The sequence below is a fragment of the Danio rerio genome, chromosome 3 (genome assembly GCF_049306965.1).
Source record: "Danio rerio strain Tuebingen ecotype United States chromosome 3, GRCz12tu, whole genome shotgun sequence".
NCBI lineage: Eukaryota > Metazoa > Chordata > Actinopteri > Cypriniformes > Danionidae > Danio > Danio rerio.
This window is the reverse complement of record NC_133178.1, coordinates 64324959-64349014: the sequence shown is the minus strand read 5'-3', so window position 1 is coordinate 64349014 and position 24056 is coordinate 64324959. Positions and strand designations below refer to the sequence as shown.

General features: G+C 41.1%; 1 protein-coding gene across 1 annotated transcript in view; it reads left to right on the top strand.

Moving 5' to 3' along the window:
- Positions 1-242: 242 nt before the first annotated feature.
- nptx1l (neuronal pentraxin 1 like) overlaps positions 243-24056 on the top strand; it is an 83374-nt gene continuing 59560 nt past the window's right edge. Inside the window, exons 1-3 of the mRNA XM_073938165.1 lie at positions 243-920; positions 1010-1081; positions 1191-1291. Coding sequence (XP_073794266.1) covers positions 856-920; positions 1010-1081; positions 1191-1291 — 238 coding nt within the window. The 5' untranslated portion in view covers positions 243-855. The remainder of the gene's footprint in view (positions 921-1009; positions 1082-1190; positions 1292-24056) is intronic.

Here is a 24056-nt window from a genome sequence, read left to right as displayed (position 1 = left end):
CGCTCTTTAAGATCTCAAAACTCAGGGCTTCTGGTAGTACCTAGAATAGCAAAGTCGAGTAAAGGAGGTCGAGCCTTCTCCTTTATGGCTCCTACACTCTGGAATAGCCTTGCTGATAACATCCAATGCTCAGACACACTCTCCCAGTTCAAAACTAGATTAAAGACCTATCTGTTTAATAAACCATACACTCAATGCATCGCTACGCTAATTATTCTCTCTATTCTCTATTTTCACCTGAGGATACTCATCCCGAGGTCCTCAGATTATGCGGAGTCGCTGATTGGATCCAAGACCAGCGACGAGATTATCCCAAGGTTTCCATATCCGGGACCAGGCCATATCCTGAACTGCTGCTGCGCTGATGGTCATGGGGAGTGGAGAACATGAGACTGATTACAGTGACGCTTCAGGGACAGACGAGTCTTCGCTGAGGCCAGCTTCCAGCCTCCACCACGGTGACTGAAGCTCTGCATAAGGCTTTTGGCCAGCGGAGAAATCAAAATGGTCGTGCCCAACTGAGTCTGGTTCCCTCAAGGTTTTTTTTATTCACTATCTTATCAGGCAAAGTTTTTTTTCCCTCTCCGCTGTCGCCACTGCCTCGCATGGTTCAGGATTGGTAGAGCTACGCATCGATGAATTTGCTCTTCAGTGTTAGAACTCTCAGTAATGATTTTAAATCACACTGAACTGAGCTAAACTGAACTGAACTTAAACACTAAAAACTGAACTACACTGTTCCAGTTACTATGACCATTTATGTGAAGCTGCTTTGACACAATCTACATTGTAAAAGCGCTATACAAATAAAGCTGAATTGAATTGAACTGAATTGAACGAACCTCAGCACCAGAAATGGAAATGCAAGACTTTGCAAACGTCTCCCTAGTTTTCACAAGGCAGCACATTACAAAAAACAGGTAGGAAAGCCAGTTTTATATCTGGCATATTTATTTAAACCCCCATCTTAGTCTGAAATAACACTGTGGGCCATTGATTATTGCTACAGATGGCCACGTGAGTTAACAGCTGGCGGAAAAAAGACCCTGAACCCCAGACACCACATACACACTGATTACAGGTAGCTGCAAACACTCGTACCCAAATACACACTCTGTACTGTACGGTGAAAGCAGCCTGCAGCTTGTATCATCTCCAGCCAATACATCATACCTATTTCCTGTTCGCAGTGGGAACATGTCACAGCTGTGCCAGGAAAAAGATGACAGGCCCAGAGTTTCATTCAAAGAGGATCTGAACCAGCTCGGGGGAAAAAAAAAAAAGATGCAAGGTATTTCAGTGTCAAGAGACACACACTTCAACACACCCCCATTTCTTCAGTCTTGTGTGCAGCGTTTGTTCTTCCTCCCAGCTCTTCAATTGTTCAGGTTGACTGCAGTGCAGACCATGCCTGGTGCTGTCATATGTTAAGCCAAAAGGACGCACACACACCAGACACACAATATTACACTTTAGATTGAAACACAGACACATCCTCGGATCGACTCTCACACGTGGGTAAGGCGTCACATGTGAGAACGCCAGACGGATTAATCCTCAAGGTCATGGAAAATATGATTGTGATGGGCTGTGATTCTGCAGAAAAGTGGATATCTGTGTAACACAATAATGAATGGATGACTGAACTGGGCTCAAATGTGTCTCAGTGCACTGACCTATTTAATTCAACCCGTATAAACATAGGATTAAATGATAATAAATCAGTCAATTGAAAATACAAAAGAACAATGCTGGAAATGGGGCAGTACTGATTCAAATTGAAAAGTTAGCAATGACATCTTGCAGGCAATTTCTGAGAATGTATCAACACTTCTGACAAGGTAGCCCTATATACATTTCTGGAGATTGCAAATTATGTAGCCAGATTTTTAAAACTAACGCTACGTTAGTTTTGACACAGTTCCTTTTTGCGGTTATTAGCTGACCACTTACCTCAAACTGATAACAGTTTGTTCGGTTGCTTGCAATGCATGTCGGTGGACTTGGGATGCAGAGAGGAGTTGACCACGACAACTCTAATTGTCGTTAGCCATTCTAATCTGGCGAAGAATGGCTCCAAAAAGCAGGTAAAACAAAAGCCAAATTGGGCTGAAGGGGTAGGCATATGGGGGTGTAGAGGTAGGCATAAGGGTAGGCATGTGGGTGTGTAGGGGTAGGAATGTGGGTGTGTAGGGGTAGGCATATGGGGGTGTAGGGCTAGGCATATGGGGGTGTAGAGGTAGGCATATGGGGGTGTAGGGGTAGGCATATGGGGGTGTAGAGGTAGGCATATGGGGGTGTAGGGGTAGGCATATGGGGGTGTAGGGGTAGGCATATGGGGGTGTAGGGCTAGGCATATGGGGGTGTCGGGGTAGGCATATGGGGGTGTAGAGGTAGGCATAAGGGTAGGCATGTGAGTGTGTAGAGGAAGGCATGTGGGTGTGTAGGGGTAGGCATGTGGGTGTGTAGGGGTAGGCATATGGGGGTGTAGGGGTAGGCATATGGGGGTGTAGGGCTAGGCATATGGGGGTGTAGAGGTAGGCATAAGGGTAGGCATGTGGGTGTGTAGGGGTAGGCATATGGGGGTGTAGGGGTAGGCATATGGGGGTGTAGGGCTAGGCATATGGGGGTGTAGGGGTAGGCATATGGAGGTGTAGAGGTAGGCATAAGGGTAGGCATGTGGGTGTGTAGAGGTAGGCATGTGGGTGTGTAGGGGTAGGCATATGGGGGTGTAGAGGTAGGCATGTGGGTGTGTAGGGGTAGGCATATGGGGGTGTAGGGGTAGGCATATGGGGGTGTAGAGGTAGGCATAAGGGTAGGCATGTGGGTGTGTAGGGGTAGGCATATGGGGGTGTAGGGGTAGGCATATGGGGGTGTAGGGCTAGGCATATGGGGGTGTAGAGGTAGGCATATGGGGGTGTAGGGGTAGGCATATGGGGGTGTAGAGGTAGGCATATGGGGGTGTAGGGGTAGGCATATGGGTGTGTAGGGGTAGGCATATGGGGGTGTAGGGCTAGGCATATGGGGGTGTCGGGGTAGGCATATGGGGGTGTAGAGGTAGGCATAAGGGTAGGCATGTGAGTGTGTAGAGGAAGGCATGTGGGTGTGTAGGGGTAGGCATATGGGGGTGTAGGGCTAGGCATATGGGGGTGTAGAGGTAGGCATAAGGGTAGGCATGTGGGTGTGTAGGGGTAGGCATATGGGGGTGTAGGGGTAGGCATATGGGGGTGTAGGGCTAGGCATATGGGGGTGTAGGGGTAGGCATATGGAGGTGTAGAGGTAGGCATAAGGGTAGGCATGTGGGTGTGTAGAGGAAGGCATGTGGGTGTGTAGGGGTAGGCATATGGGGGTGTAGGGCTAGGCATATGGGGGTGTAGAGGTAGGCATAAGGGTAGGCATGTGGGTGTGTAGAGGTAGGCATGTGGGTGTGTAGGGGTAGGCATATGGGGGTGTAGGGCTAGGCATATGGGGGTGTAGAGGTAGGCATAAGGGTAGGCATGTGGGTGTGTAGGGGTAGGCATATGGGGGTGTAGGGGTAGGCATATGGGGGTGTAGGGCTAGGCATATGGGGGTGTAGGGGTAGGCATATGGAGGTGTAGAGGTAGGCATAAGGGTAGGCATGTGGGTGTGTAGAGGTAGGCATGTGGGTGTGTAGGGGTAGGCATATGAGGGTGTAGAGGTAGGCATGTGGGTGTGTAGGGGTAGGCATATGGGGGTGTAGGGGTAGGCATATGGGGGTGTAGAGGTAGGCATAAGGGTAGGCATGTGGGTGTGTAGGGGTAGGCATATGGGGGTGTAGGGGTAGGCATATGGGGGTGTAGGGGTAGGCATATGGGGGTGTAGAGGTAGGCATAAGGGTAGGCATGTGGGTGTGTAGAGGTAGGCATGTGGGTGTGTAGGGGTAGGCATATGGGGGTGTAGGGCTAGGCATATGGGGGTGTAGGGCTAGGCATATGGGGGTGTAGAGGTAGGCATAAGGGTAGGCATGTGGGTGTGTAGAGGTAGGCATGTGGGTGTGTAGGGGTAGGCATATAGGGGTTTAGGGCTAGGCATATGGGGGTGTAGGGCTAGGCATATGGGGGTGTAGAGGTAGGCATAAGGGTAGGCATGTGGGTGTGTAGAGGTAGGCATGGGGGTGTGTAGGGGTAGGCATATGGGGGTGTAGGGGTAGGCATATGGGGGTGTAGAGGTAGGCATAAGGGTAGGCATGTGGGTGTGTAGAGGTAGGCATGTGGGTGTGTAGGGGTAGGCATATTGGGGTGTAGGGCTAGGCTTAGGCGTAGGCATTTGGGTGCATAGGCGTAGGGATAGAGGTAGGCTTAAAATATAATTGGGATTGGGCTGATGTCAATGACCCGTCTTCATTACAGCATTAATGTATGTTATTCTTGAAGGAATCTGTGTTTTTAACAAATTGGTCAAATGATCAACAATTCACTCAAAGACAATCAGTTGCAAAACAATGCAACCTGGAGAAATAGGGGTCTATGTTTTGGCCATGTTAAGATTTATGACTGAGTCAAACTGAAGCTTGCAGGTAATCACCTTGATCAATCAAACTGAGTTTGATGCAAATTAAAATTCGATCCAATTGAAAGAGGCCATGAAGATTATGAACAGGAAAGAACAGGTCACTGCGCACGAAACTGAGTGAAGGAGACTGAATATTTACTAAAAATGCCAAGTGCCTGTGGGAATATTTAAATCAGACTACAAAGCTCACAATAAAACATTTGTTTTTGCAACATGCATCAGACTTAATTGAAATTGCATCACTCAAAAACGAACATTCTGTGATCAAATTAACATTCTTAGATTCTCACTATTAATTTTATTCCAGACCTGCAAGTCTCTTCTATCATTCCACTAAAGGTCTCTTCACTCAAGACTGTGACACATTCAAAAAGAGCACAAAACATAACCCATATCAATCAAGCATTTAATCCAGCTCCTCTGAAGAGATGCAATCTCTTAATATGTTGACCAAATTCAACTCTGGCTTTCATCCACAAACAAACATTGATTTGTATCAGCTCATTAGTAGAGCCTCCAAGACCTGAACTGTATCCAAAGCCGTGTATGCACACCATTTAATAAATAATTGTGTTCTATAAATTATGTGCAATGGCAGCTTGTCCTAGCAAAACATGGATTAGCATTCAACCAAATAATGAGGGAATTGGCAGTGAGATCATTTTAATTAACAGTGAGTATGTAAAGGGAACAATTCACGGTAGATTTCAGGGAAATGAGCTGCACTTGTGTTTAAAAAAGCTCTTTATGGTGCTGAACCACAACCAGTCGGTAACATCTTGGTGATACAGTAACAACTTGGTGACTTACATCTACCTTCATCTTCTCCACAATGGATGCTCCTCATTCTCAAGCCTTCGACATCCAGAGTACAGCTCTGCTCTTGCCGTTTGGCCAAAGGTGTACTGGTTGCCCTGGCTGAGCCTGGCTTGTCCCAAGGTTAGTTCTCCATTTCTGTTAATTGGTGGAGTTTTGGTTCCTTGCCACTGTTGTCTCTGGCTTGCGTAGTTGGGGCTGGTGGAGCTGCTACTTAATAGATCATCTTTCAACATTCATTCCTTCAGTTTAGTCCCTTATCTATAGGGGTCATCATTACCATGGCATGTGGGAGAAACTGGAGCAATGAGGAAACCAACACAAACATGGGAAGCACAAGCAAACTCCACACAGACATGCCGCCTGGCCCACCCAGGACTTAAAACAATGACCTTCTTGCCGTGAGGTGACAGTGCTAACCACTGTGCCTCCTTTCAGGTGACATTTATACTAAAATGTACTGAATCAGCTTTACTACACCATCTTTCTACCTCGACTATACTACCTGCCTGAATATTCCACAATCTGAAGTATTATCAGGACTCATTATTCCCTTATTTTTACATGAAATGGAAGCGACTTGAATTGATATGACTTGTGGAGCTCTCCATGGTGCTGAACCTCATCCAGTCAGATGTGTCTGGCTGTGGGCAGAGATGTCTGCTCTCCATGGTGCTGAAACATTCAGTCAGTTTTGATGTAGGGCCTTATCATACACCCGGCGCAGTGTGGCGCAAGGCGCGGCGCAATAGTCTTTTGCTAGTTTCAGCTTGGCGCAAGAGTCATTTTGAGGCGTTGCGCTACGCTGTTTAAATAGCAAATGCATTAGCGCTTATATGTGCTCCCATAGGCGTTCTAGTCTAAAAAGGAAGGCGTTCTGAGGCGGACCGCTGGTGCGTTGCTATTTTGAGAAACTATAATAGATTTTTCATTAGACCAAAACTAACCCGGTCTAAACTCCAGCGCAGAGCTTACACACTGCTTATTACACACAAGAGAGCAATAGGCAAATATCTTTACATATGAAAAAATTTTAATATTAAGGATGTTTATAGGATATAATAAGAATAGATATAGAATATAAATATAAAGGATTAAAATATTACAAAACATATTATTTTCTAGCCTACATAAATATGAAAAACCACTATGTCTTCTTCATCTCGGGAGGCTTTTTCAGTTCATTCATAACAATTTGATTTTGTATAATGTTATTATTATTAGCCGTATTATTTAATATATCCATATTTATATTTGTTTTATTAAAAACAAGCTTAGATTTGCCCACCAGTCAGGTTTTAGACCATATGGGGCACAGCATGTGTTTTAGGATATAACTCTTGAGCACACTTCGTTATTATTGTTCATTTATTCGTTTGTTGGAAATTAGAACTGAATTTAGAAATAGTTTTGAAACGAATCTTTGCTCTTAACAAACACAAATAATTATTTATAGACTAATTGATGTCTGTGCGTAAAGGTTTCCCTATCCAAGAGCGAAGTGAAAGTAGATCCATTATCTCTCATTCTCACGCAGTAGATGCTCTGTTTAACAGTTTTCTGTAAAAAAAAACAAACTGTTAACTGTTTGCTTGTGAAATGCTCAGTTTTTCCACTTATACTTACATTACGTCCTGTAAATAGCGAATGCGCTTGGCATAACTTGGCCTATAACTCATTAAGAAAATAAACATCTAATAAAAAATTCAAGAAATCAAGTAAGAAAAGCAATTTTTGCAGTCTATTCTGTCATTATTTATTTATTCACATTATTTACCAAACACAAAACTACCTCTTTTATATATAAACAGCATTTCATGATTAGCACAAAAAAATAAGCTCAGTAAACTCATCCATATTTTTCGTTACAGCTTGCAAACACGACAGGTACAAGATATGTAGATTCATAAATATCTTCCAAGCTAAACATGACTATAAAATAAATGCTTTTTCAGAACAGCGAACTAAGTGAGCCTTCACAAAATGTACACCCTTTCATTTGTGCATTCTCTGCAGATACGGATAAACATCAACTGGGCACCTGTATAGAGCCAGCTCTATTGATATACAAAAGAAAAGGTTGTGCCGAGAGGGAATTCTGCTTTATTTCTCCAAAAAGAGCCATGCTGACAGAAAAGAAATCACTCCCTGGAGCTCGACTCGCCTGTTTTTTTTCTCAAGATGGTTTGAGAAATTCAGTCTGGCTGCCTCAGAGGGGATCGCTCAAGAGTCAGGGTGTGTGAGAAGTGCCAGCCGCGGTTTACCTCACACTGCATACTGTGTGCCTCTAAAACATGGCAACTCGCTAAGATACTCTTTCACTTTTCACTGCTTCCTAGGGCATGCTTACCTGATCCCCTAGTAGCAAAGAATTCTGGCCCAGATTTGGCATAAAGCTGGCACAGCAGGCATTCATCCGGCACTGGCATACAGCATGTGGGCCAAACATGGCCCGGGTTTGGCAGAGGTGGCACCGTTTTTAAGGCGGCACACAAGATTTGGGCCAGATGAAAAACGTAGTATTTGGCCCAGATTAAAAAATTTAATAAGTGGGCCATGTGAGTTTGGCCAGTTTTGACCCACATTTAAAATACACTAAAATCATTTTTGAGTAAAGAAAAAAAATTCTACCAATCAGGTCACTTTGAGAAAAAGCGTGCCCATAGTGTGCCTAAAGCGCATCACTCCATGGGTTTATCAATTACATTGCAATCGTGACACACCAACCTATCTGGCCCAGTTCAGGCCCAGTTATGAGTTATTAACTTGGCTGAGACTTGGCCCAGATATGGTCTGTGTTTGGCCTTTGTCTGGAAGCCAGATTTGGTCCAGTCATGTACCGTAATTCACTGCGGCATGTGGGCCAAGCAAAACCTGATTGTGTGGGCCAGAGCTGGGCCAGAGAAATTTTGCTATGTGAGGATCCTTTCCAGCTAAATAAATGAATACCTTTATATGTCACAATCTAAAAGTCATCTTTCTATAAAATCTAATAAATGCAGCAAGATTTGCAACCAAGTATTAAACAGTAAAAGGCTGATTTATAATTATAATCCTGTCGAATTACTTTTGGTCCCTTAACAAGTGGGAGGCAAATATGCAAACTGTTGTAATTCCTGCACTGTTCACCTGATTTGGATGTAAATACCTTCAAAGTAAAGCTGACAGTCTGCAATTAAAGCACATCTTACTTATTTTGTTTTAATTATTAAAGTACCCTTTACTTATTTTGATAGTTTTCATTGTTACTTTTTAAGTGAACGATTAATCTGGGCAAGTTTGCTTTGGTAATCTTCAATTAAAATCTGAGCAAATGCTTCTGTGTTTGAAGTGGTGGTCCTTCCCTCAAGATGTCACAGTATTGTCACTGTTTGAGTTACTGTATACGTAGCCATGCCCCTCTTACCATTAGTTTGCTATGAGGGAATGATATGCAAAAAAAAAGCCCCTCCCCCTTGACTTAATATTCTTTTTCAGTTAGAAGTACATCAATGTACTGACATAAAACAAAGGGTGAACACAATCATAAATTTTTATAAGGGTAAAACTTATAATAATATTTATTAGGGCAAATACAATAATAATAAGTCCTATGAAGGAGTGTTCACATATTATAAAACTATAGATTGGCACCACAGATTGGCACAAATCATGAAAGTACAAAGTTTTGTGTGAAACCTGTATGTGTATGCAGTCTGATAGGTCCGACCTATGGCCTCCAAACCACTTAACTACATGGTATAGCTGATTGTTTACTATATAGGCTCAGCAGCCAATAAGCTTGCTCCTCATATGCATCAGTGATGTGCAGTATGCTTTCAGAGACCCTCCTCCACCTGTGTTTAGATCTGCTATGCCAACACAATCTCACGAGAATTCGTAACTATTCGATTTGGTGGCTAATTCGTATGAATTCGTACGATCTAATTCGTACAATTTAGTACGATTTGCTCATCCCCCAATGACGGTTGGGTTTAGGGGTGGGGTTAGGTGCCACGCCTCCTTTTTAAAATCGTACAATGACTAAACTAGTACGAATTCGTACGAATTAACCACTAAACTGGCAAAGCGTAAGATACTTACTTTTTCTCGTGAGATCAGGCTGGCTATGCATGTTATGCCTGCAGCAGCAGTGTGTTTTATTTTCAGGCATCATGTTTTTAAATATACCAGCAGTAGCAAGTCTCAGTACTTGCTCTGCACCAATAATCAAAGCAACAACATAGACAAAACACAAAACCATTGGCATATAAATATTCATTAGCACACTAAATCTCTTTTGATTTAGTCTCTTTTGAGAGTTGTCATGACAGAATGAATTGATTATTTCTTATACTGCTAGCATTTACCTTATTTATTGGTTCCCTGCCTTTTCCATTACATTTGAACTTTCTTTCTAAAACACTATAAGCAAACTTTCGAACAAAATTTTTTTAACACCATAACATCAAACCCAGGCTCATTCAGAAAGCGTACCCTTATATACATTTCTGCAGAGGGCCAAATACATCCCAGAAGGTACAATTTTTTGCCGTTGTTGTTTTCGCTAAAGCAGCAGAGGCAGCTGTGTACGCTTTTTGAGATCACAAATTTCATTCAAGAGTGCCATACGCGCCTGCTCTTGTTTAAATCCAACAGAGGCCGCTTTTGACTGACTGACCAACCGGCCAATACCCACTCACATTCCCTAAACCCAACCAATAGTTTTAAAAAGCACCAATTGACTATTGCCAACCCACTTTTCTAAACTTAACTGACAGTGTTTTCAAAAGCAATCCAGACAAAGAAAAGCCCTCAAATTTTTTACCACATTTTCAGATTTTACCACATTCTCACCCTGTTATTTACTTGTTTATTAAATTCTGACTTTTGTTTTGTCTTACTAGCTTTTTGAAACTGTTCTTCATCGAACTTGAACAACATTGTGGCAGTCAACTTCTTTCTTCATCTTAAGTCCGCTGATATACGCTGCAAGCCACTGGACTAACTACTGACTGTTTTCATTTGAAAACGCATGTTTTTGTCTCCCTTTTGCCCTTCCATCCACACTGAGACGAATTTTTAGGAAACAAAAACGTATCTTTTTGAAAACGCTCTCCAAAGTGGATACATTTGAAAACGCCGTTTCCTTGTAGTGTAGACTGTGAAAATGGATTCTTTCGAAAACGATGACGCGTTTTTTGTCATGTGAGACAGTCATGTTACTAATTCGTTTACTTTAATTTCGTTGTGATTATGAGTTTAGTGATGTCGTCCTTACTGTGAGGGTAAGCAGCGTCATGAGCAGGATACTGTTCTTTAAAGCGGTCCAGTATATTGACGTATTTGTTTTGGCACGTCTTCCAGTCTACATTTTCACTCTTTTTTGCAACTTTGTATTTATGTGTTACTCGAAGCAGCAACTCTACTTCATTGTCAGTCCATTAAAAAACTCTGTGCTTTTCCTTGACGTTTCAAAGAGCCGAAAATAAAATAAACGTGAGGCGGAAATGACGCATGCCGAAGCGTCTTACGTTTCACGCATGCGCAATACAAGGTGAAAGCAATTGTAGTCATTTCAGTGTGGATGACAAAGTTTTGGAAAATGAATAGAAACGACAGTGTGGACAGTGTGGAAAACTGATCAAATTGATCTGGATTAGTGTAGACATGGCCTTAAAGATGAAATGCTGCCATACATTCTTCTGGCTACATAATTGGGGATCTCCAGAAATGTATGTAATGCTACGTTTTAAGAATGAACCCATGTTGATAACTTCATTAACCCTCCTGTTGGCTACCCAGGGCAGCATTTTAGCAGCAGAACCCCCCTAAACAACGTTTTATCTAAAATGACCCCTAAATTAAAAAAAAAAAACTATAATTTTCTATATATTTTAAACTTACGAAGGTACATTTAGGATTAGAAAATATATCCTTTACCTTTGTCAAAAACTGATTAAACATTAATGAAATACTTTACACTGATGAGGGAAAACCTAGACATTCACAGAGTTTGTGATGAAGATAAGGTTGTTTCTTCATACAAAATAGGTTTGAGGATTGAAGTGCTTTATCTTAGAGGTTTAGTCAAGGTGGGTGTTTTAACCCAAAATTTCACGATACAGGATTCCAAGGTAAAAAAAAAAAAAAAAAAAAAAACTATAAACACCATTTCCCTGCTTTGAAACATGAGTCAGATTTGGTGAACTTTTACTGCAATCTCTAAAAACGAATCTACAATGGGGTATATGCCGAAGCATGCTAATAGGACTTTTAATTTGCCAGTAACCTGGGTTAAGCGCTTCCGGCGAATTGAATGCCAATGCAAAATCCGGTGCGTTTAAGGTCTGTTTTCTTTAAAAATCAGCGATCTCCACTAGCTGAGTGATATCCGATTTAAAGTGGGTCTCAGATTGTACAAGAAGCACTGCATTACATTACATTTCCCCCGCCATGTCTTTATAATATGAGCATTTATTTTACACCAGGATATTGAATGGAGCTTCTGCGTTAGCCTGCCGATTCTGACGAGCACGTGCGAGTAAACAGCTTTTTGTCTCGTTTTACGCCTGAGCAACTAAATAAATGCTGAAGTTTATTTAACTGAATGTATTTTAATGACATTACAACATCGATGCTGTATAAGGAACCGTATAAAATGGAAAAAAGTTCACAATAACAGGTCACTTGAAGTGTATCAGCATGGGAACAGCACTAGCTCGGCATATACCCTATTCTCAGCGCTTTGCGCCATTTGCTCATTTAGAAAGTACTAGAATCCAATACAGTTCAGTCAAGTCAGCACAGTTCGAGCTCAATTAGCAAACAATTAAAGGGGAAACACTTGGAGTCAAAATTTATCACACACCAATCAGAACCTTCGATTGAGAGATAAAAGGGCCAAAGTCAGCTTATTTAGCTCCAATTGAGGACGAAATGAACTTATCATCCTTCCTCTTCCTAGTCAAGGAAGACGAAGGATGAGAAGACACGATGAAATTTGCACCACTTTCCCTGACCGTGTCAACAGCCCCTTTCACACATACAGACCTTTCCGGAAAATTGCCGGCAATTTTCCGGAAAGGTTGTATGTGTGAACAGATCCTTTTTGAAAATACCGGTAAATTCGTTCTGGCTATTTTCCGGAAAGAGGAGTTGTAATATTACCGGCAATTTGCCGGAATGCTGCGCTGTGTGAATGCAGAAGGAAGATTGCCGGAATAAGCGCGTGCACGTCTAGAACGTGCTGACGTGAGACGTCTGCTTTAGCCAATCACAACAGTCAGACGCATTTACGTCCGCGCGGTTTGTGAGGATAAAAGCCTTTGAATATTTTTCCAGACTCATTTAGCTGCTAGAAGTTAGTCAGATCACGTTTATATGTTCTTCTTAATGCCAACTGTGTAAATAATCATCGATGAGATGCTTATGATGAGCCGTTGTTTGTTTACGTTCGTGTGCCTGTGAAACAGCCTGTGAGCGCCTGCACACGCACATATTATGAACATCTCGACATGCGAAAGTGATCCTGCGAAAGTTGTTCACAATATTGATCATCTACAGAGTTTGTAATTTAGTCAAATGTTTACAAATACAAGCGCAGCCGTTTAAATCTCATTTGTGGTGAATGATGTCAGAATTTACCGGTATTTTGGAATGGATGTGTGAATGCTCTTTTCCGGAAAATTTCCGTAACGTCCTCGCCTGTGTGAACAGCGCTTTTTTAAAGTCGTTCCGGAAATTTTCCGGATATTTACCGGTATCACTGTGTGAAAGGGGCTTTTGTCTATGGTCTGACTATAAAGGGAGGCTAGCTTTGGACTATAGTCTAAATCAGTGGTTCTCAAAGTGGGGGTCGCGAGACAATAAAGGGGGTCGCCTGGTGATTTCCAAATATCTATTTATTTACATTAAACCATAAGAATTACAATATTTTATCAATAAACTACTGAAGAGAAAAATTGTTGTTTATAGTTAATATATACTATATAGTCACTACAGTAGCTTATAGTTACTAGTTCTATTGGATTGCGACCCCTGGGGTAATTACATAATTTTAAAGACACACCAATGGCGCCAGATGCAGCAGATTGATTTTATAACATCAGGATAAACTTTCTGGCACATTTACAGCTCTGATATACATTAAAAAAAATTAAACCAAGAATAAACTTGGGTCTATTGGTGTGTGTGCGCTATTGCATGCAAGGTTTCTGTATATATAACCACCTCAGAGGATATTGGGGGTCGCGAGTCACTAGCATTGTTATTTTGGGGGTCGCAAGCTAAAAAGTTTGGGAACCCCTGGTCTAAATTACAGTACAGAAAAGTAAGGGAGGTACAGTTTTGAAGGTTTGGGTGTCGTTTCAAAGAGCGAGGTTTGCCTTGTAGATGTTGGTAACCATCAAAATAAAGTGATACCGATAGATTTCACACATTCAATTCAATCTTTTATTAATTCTGTGTATCCTGAGCTTTAGCATAGTGTTTAACCATACTGAATCATTTCAAAAATGCAGGTATGAATCCAGCCTGGATCTTTTACCAATCCTACACCTCCCCGTGCCCCTTTTTTCCGCCAATTATCGCCTCTCAACTGTTTAAAAATGTAAAAAAAAAAAAAAAAAGTTTCAAAGCGCTGCTCAATTCAGACCCTGCTGGATCTCTACTTTGAACGAAGCCGCATTAACTTTTGATTGACAAAGCATTGTTCTCCTGCAGGCCTTGATCTGCTGCTCATTTTGTGCTTCAGCTCGCCAGATGCTGCTGAATTTAATCTCAACAATAACTTCTAATAAATGCAGCGGGGGTGTCGTACTGAATTCAGAGGAGTCTATTATTTACACAAACCTGGGGACTTTTTGGAAAACCTCAAAGCAAAAATAAAACCCGGAGGAGCGAAAGGTTGAAACCTAATGTATCGGCATGATTCCCTACAACACTGAATCAATGCAAGTCAATGAAACATTTATTTTGAAAACCGTGCTCTCCGTACCGCTAAAACCTAAGCTCTTTGATTTAGCCACTGTCCAATTATTGGGAACACAACAAAAAATAGATACAATCAGAGTAGGAACGTTTCGATGTTTGGGAGAACAATCAAATTAAACAGATTAGTGGTCCCCGAGGTACTACGCTCATTTTCCGGCCCGGGCGCCACAGTAAAAGTTCACCTTCATTTGTAAAAGCAATTAGATCTTGCTGACAGTGTTGTGCATTTGGATAGTTGGACTGCATACATCACATTTCGGACTCGCATATGAACAGAGAACAATGAGACCTTTTGTATAAAAACCGTTATTAGTCATTGTTTTCATATTAACAAGCACCGTTTTGGTTGGCGACATTCCTAATTTGCATGCTATGCAGAGTAATGAGCTTATTTTTAACCATGTAGGGCATCAGTGTGACTAAATTTAGAAGGCTTTTTTTTTAATGAATCATCTGCTCAAGAAAAATACAGATGTCAAGATTGGAATCCTGTTAAAATGGTAGTGTTTTTCTTTTATTGTGAAGAACTTAAAATAGCCTTGTGCATCAAATAAAGTGTTTATCTCTGAAGACTTCAACTGAATTCAGTAAGCCATTGAATAAGTTTCCACAAAAATAATGATGCACTCTGATAATCACACAAATGGTTAATCCACAGAGATAATATATCCATTTTTATTCCCTCAATACATTACAGTATTATGAGTGATATACTCACCGGCCAGTTTATTAGGTACACCTTACTAGTAGCCTCTATTTTGCCTTCAGAACTGCCTTAATCCATCGTGGCATAGATATAACAAGATACTGGAAATATTCCTCAGAGAGTCCATATTGGCATTTGCTGCAGATTTGATGGCTGCACATCCATGATGCGAATCTCCCGTTCCACCACATCCCAAAGCTGCTCTATTGGATTGAGTTCTGGTGACTGTGGAGGCCATTTGAGTACAGTCAACTCATTGTCATGTTCAAGAAACCAGTCAGAGATGATCCTGCTAGAAGTAGCCATCAGAATATGGGTACACAGTGGTCAGGTGCTAGAGTAAACGAGGCAACAACTTCAATCGCACGTACTTACACGTGAAATGGAGGAAGAAACATATCCATGTTGTGACAGAGCCCATCAGTAGTCTTTACTGATCCTTCCTTTAACAAACGGCCGACGAAGTCTTCTTTATAAGTATGTAGTTTCCAGAAGCACTCAAACTGCTCAAGGCTGGGCTATAATGCTGAGGTTTCATCTTTAGGTAGAGACTCAATAATATCCATCTGCACAGCGTGACTTCATTCGACCAGCATGTGTGTGTGTGTGTGTGTGTGTGTGGCTTTTTTTCTGTGTTAGTGGGCGGGGCCGCAGGTTTCAAATCTCCCGGGTTTGCGAGCGCAACTACTTGTGTTTCGTAGATACATCATTGTGAATCACTTAATAGGTGCGTTCGACATGAAGCTCAGCTGCAGCCGATGATCAACGAGATTAGCTGAGCGCAGGCGGGGGCGGAGTTGAAAACGGAGCCGTCAAGACGGACAGCTGGACACTTCAGGACTCAAAGTTGCTGCAGTCATGATGACCGATCACAATGGCGTCATCATATGTATATATATATATATATATATATTTTTTTGTTATTTTTATTTATAACAACAAAACATTTGCAAATAAAACAGAATACAGTCTCTACAAACTGTAGTTCCTTTTTAAACAACAAGGGAGAATTATGAATAAAATATATAACAAATGCATGAGAGAAATAAGAGGAAATGAGAGGGTAATATAAACATAAAAAATGAACAGGTCTATTAAATACAAAGCAATAACCATACATTATGGGAGTAAAACATCAATCTTTAGGCTAATACTACTTGTTTGAATATGCTAAAAAAGGGTTTACATAAGGTCGCCGGTTCGAAACCAACTCGGAGCGGGTTGGGTGGTGTAGAGCCGGCGGGGTTACATTGGTGCCGTGACCCGGATGGGAATGAGGTTTAGGGGGGTGAATGTAACGGAGGCCAGCTAGTGTGTGCTGTGTAGGTAAACCTCACTCCTCTGACCTCTAAAGGTGCTCTAGCGACAGATGCAAGAGGCCATGGTCTTTAGCCTCCTTGTTAGAGCAACCGACTCCCATGCGGAAGGTCGCCAGTTCGAAACCAGCTCGGAGCGGGTTGGGTGGTGTAGGACTGGCGGGGTTACATATGTACATTTATAGATATAAAAATTTCCAATGTAAAAAGCAAAACAAGGTGTTTTGATTAGGTCTTAATAAATGGGATAATTTTGGATAATGAATGAATTTTCAAAAAAGCATTTTAATCCAAAAAGATTGTGTTGAAAAGAACAAAAGGTAAAATAAGTGAGCTATGTAGAAGTTTCCCAGAAAAAGCAGGTAGCCTTTAAACTGCTAGACAGGAAATAAAATATATATTTATATTATAATAATAAAACCATTTTATAATTATTTATTAAATAGATCTTTAACTTAATTTGTGAAGAGAGCTTTACGGTGGCAGGATCAATGATGATGATTATTTTATTTTAAGACTTGAGTTCATGTTTAGGTTATTCACTTAAATATACACTAAAATATATCATTTAAATCGTTAATGGAGATGAAAGCAGTAAATAGTCTGTATAAAACAGTTAAAAATAACCTGTGCAAACAAGCTAACCTTTATAACCAGATTATTTAACAAAAGATGATTACTGCAGTAAAATATTTGTAGTCTTTTAATAAGCAAGATGTGTGCAGGATAGAGAGGGTGTGAAAAGTGAATAGTTTGTTTTGAAACTTTTGAATCGAAATTTGTCCAATTATAAACCCGAAATACACGTGTTTGTTGTCATGTGGTGAACTTGGCCAATCGTGTAATATCGGTGTCGTCATCAGAGCTCCTGCAGTCGATCTTCAGAAGCTGCACGGTCTGAGTCTGCCGTCTGATCTCGGAGAGCTGTCGCGGTACTTTGATGCCACATGTGACAGTCACGTGGCGTCGGCGCAGCATCAATCCGGACAAGATTTCTAACCAGCATGCACCGCTTTAAGACAGATTTCGATCGATCTGCGCAGCGCTGCATTAAGTCGAACGCACATACTGACTCATTTGCAAGACGACTCGTTTGAAGCACTATGAGTCGACTCTTTTATAGATGAATCAACAGTTTCAAACACTGTACACTTACAGATTTAAGCCTTAGCTGTATATTTCACTTCACTTAGAGCTGTGTTACACACTACATGGGAGGGGGGAGGGGGGGTGACTGAGAAGATTTGATTGAGAAGATGTTGAAGGCACTCTCCAAAGTGAATACGTTCGTAAAATACAGCTTCTCTATGGTATTATAGACTATGAAAATGGAGGCTTTTAAAAACTTCAATGCATTCCGACAAGGTTTATTTCCTCTAGTATTAAGCTGGTGAATTGTATGTATAGGTGTTTTTACCTTTCCCTTTATAAACTAGAGGCACATCCTTCCAGTGAGCCAGCGTTGCCCAGAACAATACCTTCTGAGAGTGCGTTTGAGTCAGATATGCTTGTGATGGCAGCTGTCTGTGTAAGATTGATTCTTCGTGCATCCTGTGGCAGAATCGTGTGCTGCCATCATCAACATCACCATCTTTCCTGCGCAGTCTTTGCCAGCTCAGCATCATAACCTTCAGCGGGGTGAGGGCTGCTCACTTTGACTTTGCAGAAATGTGCAATTTTCGACGGATCTGAAATCTGGGAAGGAGCTCTTTGATCGATGGACACGACGGTAGAGGTGGATGTACCTGATGGCAGAATCGAGCGAGTCGCTTCTGAGCCTACGGGTCTGTAAACAACAACAGATGTGGAAAAACAAAACCTTATATGATCAGATCTTATTGGAAAAGCTCTATCCAACATCTCAGGACGTCTCCAGAGGACAACTCGGGATAATCATTTAGATAGCGCTTGAGAAAGGGAATATAATCTAATGTCAGAAAGCAAGGGAGGACGAGGAACTCTATTATAAATAATTTTAGCTACCGAAATAGTACAATCGCAAACAACTCCATGGAGTAATAGACATCTTTAACAACAACAAATAGGAACAAAACTACTGTAACGACCTGCTGATATTGAAGATTAGATATTACAGCAATAAGCCATGAGAGGGTAAATATAAACATAGTTTTTTAATAAAAAAAAAGTCATGGTTCATTCAGTCATTCACTTTCTTGTTGGCATAGTCCTTTTATTAATCTGGGGTTGACCCAGTGGAATGAACCGCCAACTTATCCAGCACGTTTTTCACTGCTAAACAATATAAGCAGTGTGTGGTGCAGCAAGGACTAGGATTGAGAACCTTTGGGATAGATAGATAGATAGATAGATAGATAGATAGATAGATAGATAGACAGACAGACAGACAGATTGACAGACAGATAGATAGATAGATAGATAGATAGATAGATAGATAGATAGATAGATAGATAGATAGATAGATAGATAGATAGATAGATAGATAGATAGATAGATAGACAGACAGACAGATTGACCGATAGACAGACAGACAGACAGATAGATAGATAGATAGATAGATAGACAGACAGATAGATAGATAGATAGATAGATAGATAGATAGATAGATAGATAGATAGATAGATAGATAGATAGATAGATAGATAGATAGATAGATAGATAGATAGACAGACAGATTGACCGATAGACAGACAGACAGACAGATAGATAGACAGACAGATATATATATATATATATATACAGATAGACCGATTGACAGATAGATAGATAGATAGAGAGATAGATAGATAGATAGATAGATAGATAGATAGATAGATAGATAGATAGAGAGAGAGAGACAGACAGACAGATAGATTGACAGATAGATAGATAGATAGATAGATAGATAGATAGATAGATAGATAGATAGATAGATAGATAGATAGATAGATAGATAGATAGATAGACAGACAGATTGACCGATAGACAGACAGATAGATAGATAGACAGACAGACAGACAGACAGACAGACAGACAGACAGACAGATAGACAGATAGATAGATAGATAGATAGACAGACAGATTGACCGATAGACAGACAGATAGATAGATAGACCGATAGACAGACAGACAGATAGATAGATAGACAGACAGATATATATACAGATAGACCGATTGACAGACAGACAGACAGACAGACAGATAGATAGACAGACAGATATATATACAGATAGACTGATTGACAGATAGATAGATAGATAGATAGATAGATAGACAGACAGACAGACAGACAGACAGACAGACAGATAGATTGACAGACAGACAGATAGATAGATAGATAGATAGATAGATAGATAGATAGATAGATAGATAGATAGATAGATAGATAGATAGATAGATAGACAGACAGATTGACCGATAGACAGACAGACAGACAGACAGATAGATAGATAGATAGACAGACAGACAGACAGACAGACAGATAGATAGATAGATAGACAGATAGACCGATTGACAGACAGACAGACAGATAGATAGATAGATAGATAGATAGATAGATAGATAGACAGACAGACAGACAGACAGACAGACAGACAGATAGATAGACTGACAGACAGACATATAGATATATAGACAGATAGACCGATTGACAGATAGACAGACAGACAGATAGATAGATAGATAGATAGATAGATAGATAGATAGATAGATAGATAGATAGATAGATAGATAGACAGACAAATAGATAGATGGATGGATGGAAGGACGGACGGAAAGATAGATATATAGACAGATAGACCGATAGACAGACAGACAGACAGATAGATAGATAGACAGACAGACAGACAGACAGACAGATAGACACAGACAGACAGATAGAGATAGATAGATAGATAGATAGATAGATAGATAGATAGATAGATAGATAGATAGATAGATAGATAGATAGATAGATAGATAGATAGATAGATAGTGTAATATGCATATTATGAGAGTATGTCTATAATCTCTTTTATGTTCAGAGTTAATTCACAGTGTTACTGAGATTAGTTTTGAATCTCACACTTTTGAAGTGAGAATTTTTTTCCGCCAAACAAAAAAAAAAACAAATAGAAGAGACCAAGTGTGATCATTATCCAAATCACACAAATCTGCTAGATGAGTGAAACATTAACTTCAACTGTCCTCCGTGACACTTCCCTCCCGGAGGTCAATCCTTTTGTGATCAGTTCACATGTTTGCTCATTAAATCTATTTCATAGTTGTCTGAAATCGATGGCTACCTCCTCCAGATGCAAGGTCAGTGTTCTCCTGCTGTCTTTCCGTCAGTGGGCAGTCGGGTCACCGAGTGTTGGTCAGCATTCTCTCGCTGTTCAATAATACTGAGCGATGGGGAATTCATTAGAGGTTTAGACGCTCCTCTGCTTCCGAAAGGTCTCTGTAAATGTCTGCACGTCTGGGACTGAAATGCAGTCCTGGAAATGCCTTCGAATTGAAGAGTCGGGGGAAACTTATTTCAATATTTATTTCAACTTGTATTCATAACTTGTTTTTATACTTAAAGTTTGCCGAGGAGATATGTCAGGGTACTGTCTGCGGTTTTTCCATTGTCATGACACTTGGCCACTTGCTCTTTTGGTGAGTCTGGACGAAGGCCAGTGACAGAGCTGGGCAATGATGATTTGAGGAAAGCCAAACGCTCCATCATACTGTCAAGCTGCAGGCACCGGGAACAGAAAGAGATCTGAACTTTTCATTTTTAAACTGCAGGAATGAGGTGAGCTGTGTTTAATGAATAGTTCAAACACACACACACACACACACACACACACACACACAAATGCAGTGTTGTTTCAGATGTGTTTGATTTGTAGCCTGTTCCTTGTGGCTTCAGAATTTTATTTTATTTATTTTTATTTGAGCAATGACTCAGGCCCCGTTTACACTAGTGCGTTTTAGTTTGAAAACGCATAAGTTTTGCTACGGTTACGCCATCCGTCCACACTACGCCGGAGTTCTCGAGCGCCGAAAACGGAGCTTTTTGAAAACGCTGGAAAAGCCGGAATGACCAGCTAAAACCAGCTTGACCAACCTGGTTTAAGCTGGACATAGCTGGTTTTAGCTGGGCTCCCAGCCTGGCTAAGCTGGTCACGCTGGTTTTGGCTGGTCATCTCCCAGCCTGACCAGTAAAGACCAGGCTGGAAATGGCTGGAAACCAGCCTGGAAATGGCCAAAACCCCTCTAAAACCAGCCTGGTTGACCAGCTAAAACCAGCTAACCAGCCTAGGCTAGTTTAAGCTGGTTTTTTCAGCAGGGCTGTGTTTGCCTAAATCCTCCGATTACCAGTAGGACTAATGGTTAAAATAGACAGGTCAGGAGACCTGCTCCACTGAGTCTGCATTTAGATCTAGGATTCAGACCCGGGGATTGAGGGAGAAGTCCTAATTTATAGTGTTTACATGAACACGATTATCTTTATAATGATATAAATTGTGGTTGTCTGTATATGAAATTACGAATGTACAAATGTAGCAGGGCATTAAATCACTGTTCATTTCTTTGCATTTTAACTTTGTAATCTATAAACTCATGCGTCTCCTCACGGTTTGTCTCATTTTGTGAGCTAACTGACATCAACAGTTGTTCGCTCCCCTTCTCCCCTGCTGGCCACGCCCACTCCTGCCCAATGCTCGCGGAGCTCCACGCCCATTATTCATGCATATTTTGAAAAAATTCTAAAGTAGACTTTAACCAAAAGTCATGGCCCTTTAATAACAGGTAAACATAATTGAGCTACTATCGGTCTTTGTTTTAATAGCTGGGTGTGTATCTGAGGCTTCTTTGATTTTACATTTACATTTAGTCATTTAGCAGACGCTTTTATCCAAAGCGACTTACAAATGAGGACAAGGAAGCAATTTACACAACTAAGAGCAACAATGAATAAGTGCTTTAGGCAAGTTTCAGGTCTGTAAAGTCTAAGAAGGGAAGTATTAGTAGTATTAGGAATTTTTTATTTTTATTTTTTGTACAGTTAGTGTGATATTCAAAGAGGCAATTGCAGATTAGGAAGTGAAGTGGAGACTAAATAGTTGAGTTTTTAGTCGTTTCTTGAAAGTAGCGAGTGACTCTGCCGTTCTGATGCAGTTAGGGAGTTCATTCCACCAACTGGGCAGATTGAGCGTGAGCGTTCGCGAAAGTGATTTCTTCCCTCTTTGGGATGGATCCACGAGGCAACGTTCATTCACAGAATGCAAGTTTCTGGAGGGCACATAGATCTGCAGAAGTGAGAGCAGATAAGGAGGAGCAAGGCCTGAAGTCACTTTGTAGGCAAACATCAGAGCTTTGAAATTGATGCGAGCAGCAACTGGCAGCCAGTGCAAACGGACTAGCAGCGGAGTGACATGTGCTCGTTTAGGTTCATTGAAGACCACTCGTGCTGCTGCATTCTGGAGCAGTTGAAGAGGTTTGATAGAGTTAGCTGGAAGCCCCGCTAGTAGAGAGTTGCAGTAATCCAGTTTGGAGAGAACAAGAGCTTGAACAAGGAGTTGAGCTGCATGTTCAGATAAGAAGGGTCGGAGCTTTCTGATGTTATAGAGTGCGAATCTGCACGATCGAGCAGTTCTAGAAATGTGGTCAGAGAAGTTTAGTTGGTTTCTATGGTTCATTTCTTCTGCTAAATCCATTGAGGTCAGATAATGGTGAGTAAAACCAAACACAACATCAAATTAAATAGCAACAGTGACACCATTTCCCATGTTTAATTCAGTAAACCTCCTTGCAGGACTAGTAAATCCACATCTGGTACACTGTATTGAGTGCATATAAATAAACGTGGCTTGACTTTGCTAGGCTGCAGAGGTTGTGCAATCACATCCGCATATTTACATATTCATCTAAACGCTGCTCTCAACAGTGTGGGTGGCGTTGGGATGTTTGCTAACAGTAAACCACTTCTCTGGTTTCTCCGATGTGTTTTCATCCCTAAACGAGAAATGAAAAGGAATGCGCTATTAAAATTCGCATCGCATTGGCAATAACAAGTAACATTTGATCATGTTGCAAACAAGGACAGAAAAAAATAAGAAAGTGGGGGGGGGGGGGGGTGTTTGAAAGTCATTGCGTCACATTTTTGTCTAGACATTTGAGATTTGCAGGGACAGGAATAGACATGCTGAGTTACACTACATGTAAGTAGTGATAATCATAGTGACTAGATGACCAGAGTCTTTCCATCACGCTGGCCATGACGTTACATAAAGATAAAAGCATGTGCATTCAGGAGGATTATCTCTGTATCTGTGCAAAAGCAAGCAAGGAAGCGGTTCAGAGAGAGGATATTCACAACATACAACAACCCTAAATGGCTCAGGAATAAAGGAGTGTGAACTGAAGGCTCACACATTGGTACATAATGGTCTGTGTGACGCAGAGCATCTCCCAGTGTCCCGTTCCCTTTTACCGCAACATAATTAGAGTGCATTCTCATATTTAGCAAAGGCCAAGTTTGATGCAGGAGTAACGCAGGTCTTTTTAGGGAGCTCCGTTCCTAATGTCGCCTCCATAAAATGCGTTTTGTCCCATGATGACTGGAGGAACTGAATGAGCAACATTTGTCACAGAAGTGCATCGTCGTTAGGTTTCAGTAGGGCATATGGAGCATAATAGATCAGCTCAAACTGGTTCCATAACAGAGACTCTCGGGAAAACAGCATGTGATGATATTTAGAACACCTACATACAGCTGTAGTCCT